This window comes from Gastrolobium bilobum, unplaced genomic scaffold (genome assembly GCF_033153095.1).
Source record: "Gastrolobium bilobum isolate Gb01-03AN ecotype WA unplaced genomic scaffold, APGP_CSIRO_Gbil_v1 utg7982, whole genome shotgun sequence".
NCBI lineage: Eukaryota > Viridiplantae > Streptophyta > Magnoliopsida > Fabales > Fabaceae > Gastrolobium > Gastrolobium bilobum.
Window position 1 is genome coordinate 101,281 of NW_026897007.1, and position 5,715 is coordinate 106,995.

At 35.6% G+C, this 5,715-nt stretch overlaps 1 protein-coding gene across 1 annotated transcript; it reads right to left on the reverse strand.

Moving 5' to 3' along the window:
* Positions 1 to 1,776: 1,776 nt before the first annotated feature.
* On the reverse strand, positions 1,777 to 4,756 carry LOC133303330 (cathecol O-methyltransferase 1-like). The gene is made up of 4 exons (XM_061503219.1): positions 4,195 to 4,756; positions 3,214 to 3,524; positions 3,000 to 3,064; positions 1,777 to 2,231 (listed from the first exon to the last, which is right to left on the reverse strand). Exons 1-4 carry the CDS (start codon positions 4,644 to 4,646, stop codon positions 1,935 to 1,937), a joined length of 1,125 nt encoding a protein of 374 aa, XP_061359203.1. The 5' UTR covers positions 4,647 to 4,756; the 3' UTR covers positions 1,777 to 1,934.
* Positions 4,757 to 5,715: the final 959 nt, after the last annotated feature.

Sequence of the window (5,715 nt, forward strand, 5' to 3'; positions counted from 1 at the left end):
CTTCCTCTGCATTTCACACCACTCCCTGATTACAACCGTCGATGGGGCGAGTTGTGGAGTAACGGTTTTCTAACACGTTGTGAATGCAGAGGGGACCTAGCCAAGTTATTAACCCTAGTCCTCTTCCCATCATGGGCCTATAGGTTAGGCCTACACTATAACCCACACTAATCAGTTTACAGATATCCAAGCCCAAACAAAAGGATCACTCAATTAAATGGGCTTTATACTGCACCCCCATATGGATAATGACTTAGCCCGTTTTTATCAAAACAAGAAAAAACTACAATTGATTGAACCCACAATTATTATAAAAATTTCTTACATCAATTTCCTAAAATAACTGCCTTTATATACCTGATTTCTTGTAGTGTCGGCTACTCAGATTCAGACTACGCTGGCTGCGTTGACTCGAGAAAATCAACTTCAGGATATATTTTTATGATAGCCAGTGGAGCTGTGTCTTGGAGGAGTGTCAAGCAGACCTTGGCAGCTACTTCCACTATGGAGGATGAGTTCGTTTCTTGTTTTGAGGCTACCTCACATGGTGTATGGATAAGGAGTTTTATTTCTGAGCTTAGAGTTATGGATTCTATATCTAGGACATTAAGGATATATTGTGATAATTCAGCTGCTGTTTTTATGGCTAAGAATAACAAAAGTGGTAGTCGAAGCAAGCACATCGACATTTAGTATCTAGCCATAAGAGAACGTGTTAAAGATAATACAGTGGTTATTGAGCACATCAGCGCTGAATTAATGATAGTTGATCCTTTAACTAAGGCCATGCCATCATTCAAATTTAAAGATCATGTGGAAAGGATGAGACTTGGTTCCCACATGTGATTTTCATTATAAGAATGATATTATGAAAATCTATTTGTGATATTTTTCATTCAATTTATGCGCATCTACAATCGTTTTGAGAAGCATCAATTAAGTTTGAACTTAGAATAAACATTGGGTTTATTCATTAAGTTGTATGGGCTTGAGAAGTATAACACAATGTAATACATGGAAGATACTACTCGTACATATAGAGGAACTATCGCCATAATTCATGTATTTTATTTCTTACTATAGTTTATGATTGGATATGTGGACCAAGTGAGAGAATATTAGTGTGCCTTTATTCTCCTAACAAACTGAGGATAAAGTCAAAGATATGCTCCACATCTTTTCAGTAACAGTCTTCCACTAACAATCAAAAAATCCTAACAGCCTTATTTTGTGCACAACACTAATAACAAACACCTTGATGGTTAGGGTTTATATATGGTGTGACTTCAGACTTTGAGTCCCTGAGCTCACTCTTGGATTTATATTGTACACCATTTGTGTCTGAAGAGCTAAAGCTTGGAAGACTCACAAAGTGCTCACGGACACTAACATAGTACTTGACTCACGGACAACTACAACTCATCTTCGAAGCAATCAAGAATAGCAATGGTGGGAGGTATTTATGATCTTAATTTTTCCGCACTTGATCTAATTCCTTTTGTTGTATATGAGCATGATCATGAAGAATATTTTAGAATTTCCAGCCAACTCTTAATTATTGTTATGGACATGGCTATTTGTAATGTAGCCAACTCTAATTCCAAGAGCTTAATAAACAACTCTCTTGTTTGGTGCGTTGCTCCTATACAAGCTCATAATTTTTAAATGCATGGTTTCAAGTTTCAAATTTGGATGATACAGGGCATAAGGTTATTTTGTTAAATAATATTTCGTGATTTTTCATGTGATAATTGTATATGCAAACCCAATAAAAGAAATACTGTTTCATATCACTTTTATCACCATGCACACCGTGGGGGGGATTATTATAAATTGAAATACTGAATGTAGTACACATTTGAGCTTGTTTTGTAATAGGAAACCAGAAGTAGGAAAAAGCTACAATTCCACAAGGCAGCAGTAGCACATGGTATTTACTTGAAGAACTCCATAACCCAAAAGGTGCGGACATAGCATTCATATCTAATGCCACTAAATCCAGCTGCAGTTGCCAATTCCATGTATTCTTGCTCACTTCGCTCTTTCCCTCCAGGGTTTTGTGTCATCATTAGAACATCCGTTTGGGACACCGACTTCCAAGCAGCATTAGTCTCAGGTATAATAGGAAGAACTGCCTCCACTACTATCACCTTTCCATCATCAGGAATTGCATCATAGCAATTCTTCAACAGCTTCAAGCAGTGCTCATCACTCCAATCATGAAGTATCCACTGCAAAATTTAGTAACCATACATAACCCGTCATTCATTCCCTGAATAAAAACTTGCCCAAAAGGCATAATTTTAACTCTTGATGCAAGTTTCAATTTTTAGAAAGTGTAAAAGATCGATGCGGGTGCAATACTGCCATTTCCAAACACTTCACTAATTCGGGGAAAAAGTGAGGTGGGTGCCCCGTTCATATCTCTTTTGTGGTTAGGAAGCTTGTAACAATCGTCTGTTGATGGCATTGATTGTGGAATTGTGGAAATATTGCACGTTAATACACAATTACAGTTTCTATTAACCACTAAAAAACGAGTTATAGCATTTTACTTGACTATTATTGACCAATCAGAGAACACTAATTATAATAACCATTAACGATAAAGATAATTTTAACTATTAAGTGAAATTATATAGTTCTTAACTGAAGGGCCGGCTTGGCTCAGCGGTAAGCTTGCTTACCGCGGTGTTCCAGGTCAGGAGTTCGACTCGGCTCCCCTGCAATGGTTATGAAAGCTGTTCTTAACTCTTGCTGAGGTGAGGCTTGACTCAAATTTCCCTTCCCCAGACACTCACGGAGTGAGTCTTGAACTGGGTCGGCCTTTTTTATATAGTTCTTAACTCTGATCAAAATTACAATGGTCATTTTTAATAATTTTAATTTTTATTCCCTTTAAACTCAATATTATTCCTTAGAAGGTCATTGCCATTAATTTTCACTAGGCGATTTAGAGAGTTTGTTCCCCTATAACCAAGGCACCATCATACACTCACCTTCATAAAGATGGCATCTCCCTTAGGCACACTTGCAAACATATCTCCGCCAACGTGTTCCACTCCTGCAACATTAGGTAGTTTCAATTTTGAGATTCAACATACTTAATAAGGCACAGCTGATAGTATATTATTAACAAAGAAAGTAGAGACGTTTTTTTTAAAAAAAATCTTTTAATCTTTACCCAAGGATTAGAACCTGCAAAGGTCATACCAGGATAGGAAGGGGCGAGTTCTATGACATGAGGCAAGTCGAAATTGACACCCTGGATATGAGGGTATTTGGAAGTGATCATGTTAATGTTAATTCCAAGACCACCACCAACATCCACAAGCCTTTTTATGTCATCAAAACCTTTGTAGCATTCCAGAACCTTCTTCATAACTAGAGTGGTGTGATTGATCATTGCTGAATTAAAAACATCATTGAACCTTGAGTCCAAGCCTGGATACTCAAAGGCATGTGTACCATGAACCCTGTTGAATGGAATGCCCCCTTCCCGAATCGCATCTTTCAGCTGGGACCTAAGAATGAATGCAGAGTTATTTTACGTCAGTAAATGAAGAAACTCGGATTGAAAGTCTCACAAAATGAGTCTCCTGAATCTTTATTTGCTGCAATAACGGAGCAGTTTACAGACTTAAATTTTTCATAAGCAATTACCAGAATTTGAAACACTAATAGTCTACAATTATTTGAACCCTTTCTCACTAGGATTAGTCAGAGGGGGGAAATGAAAATTGACAATGTATGAAACTGTGTAATGTCTCTAAATACATAGTCAAGCTTCACTGAGTAATGATATTCATTCACACAAACAAATTCCTCACACTCAGACCCTGTTAGGCATAAAATCATTAAGATGCTTTTACCAAATAGCTTAATTTTTCTATGTAGTTCAGAGCATGTACAATGTGGTCTAGAGTAATCCAAGTTAAATTTCAGCACATGTTAGGGTGAGTCTATGCATGTTCAAACTTCATACCCAAAATAAGGGGGAAAAATCAGAATCAGTAGATCGCTCTAGCCTACTATAATCCCCTTCATCCAGTCCTGTTTTAAGTTAAAGACGGATGCATTTTTTTTTTTTTTCTTTCTTAAAAAGAAACAGATCAAGTTTATGGGAAAGCATACTGACAGAAAAAAGAATTCATAGTTTATAATAATTGGAAAAAAAAAAAAAAAAAAACTGACCAGCTTTCTAAGAAGATCTTATCTTGTAACAAGGCCAACAAGGGCCCTAATGAAAAACCATCAGAATCGGGGGCGAAGAATTTGGCGACAGGAGCCATGCTATATAGTCTTTGAAAGGATCCAAGGTTTTTCTCATCAGGAACAGGAAGGACCGAACATTTAAGTATAGAGTGAGAGGCTAGAAGAGCAAGGAGACGATCTAACATCGTTGGTGCTTGAGGGTTCTCGCATGAAAGCTGGGATGCAATCTCCTTTGCAGAGAGGTTAGCACCGCTACCAGCTTTCTGCAATACATCAAATACGCCCAGATCAGTTGCGGATTTGAGTGCCATGGGAAGCACAACAGAGTTGCCAAGCTGCACAGCATACGAGAAGCTTTCTTCATCTTCTAATTCTTGCGCCTGTTTCTTATTGTCTTCACTATAACGCTCAACGTCAACGACCTTCGCCATCTCCAGTCTCCACTTCAAATTCCTCCGATTCACTTCTATGCCGTACAATCCGGTTCCTCACTTGCTGCTTTATCAAGAAGTTGTTTTGTCCATTCCGTTATATTGCTACCACACCATGCTTTGACTTTCCTGTCCGAGTTAATTTCAATTGGAGGAAAGCTCATTTTCTTTTTTCTTTTTTTGGTTGAAGGAAAGCTCATTTTATAAATACGTTTAAATTATTACAGTTCGTTATTGGTTTCTTTTATTTTATAGACATTTTCTACAAATCTACGTGACTTCATATTAACAGTAATATTGTTACTTTTTTACTTTTATTTCTTGTTCTGCGATAACTCAAACGTTTTTATTTTAAATTTATTTTTTTTAAAAATGAGTAATATTGTATTAATAAAAAAATAATTTTTATACATTGTTTTATCAAGGAATTTTTTAAGAGTCAGAGCTCTTTTGCATTTAAATTAATATCTAAAAAATATTTTTTAAGTAAAAAATAATATTTAAACTTTTTCAAAAATCAGAATCTTGGTTTAAAAAAATATTTTTTGACTTTTTTATTTATTTATTTTTAAAGTAAAATTCAAGCACACACATAAAACAAAAAAAGCTTTTAAGAAAAAAAAAAAATCCATGCAAACGGATCCTTGAAATTAATAATTTTCTTTTTTAAAAAAACACTAATATCTTTTACTTGAAGCATATTTCTTACACCACGACATCCTTCTATATTTAAGTAATCATACACATCTTTCGTATTTTATACACAGATTGTTCTGGTTTTTCCTTGTATATATATTTTTTAATCATCAACTTTGATTTTGTAAGACAGAAGTTTTGTGGAAAAACCTTTTTAATAATCAATTTTTGACTTCGTTCATTGTACTCATTGATGACCCCTTATTCCGGTGACAAGATCTACATTTGTTGGTCTCTGCAACAACTTGTTTCTCCAACAATTCTGATAACTTCATTAATCTCCACCATCAATCTTTAGTTGTTGATGTGATGCGATGACGAGGAACAGGCTAAAAAAAACATGTAAATATAGAAATGAATTATCTACGTAATA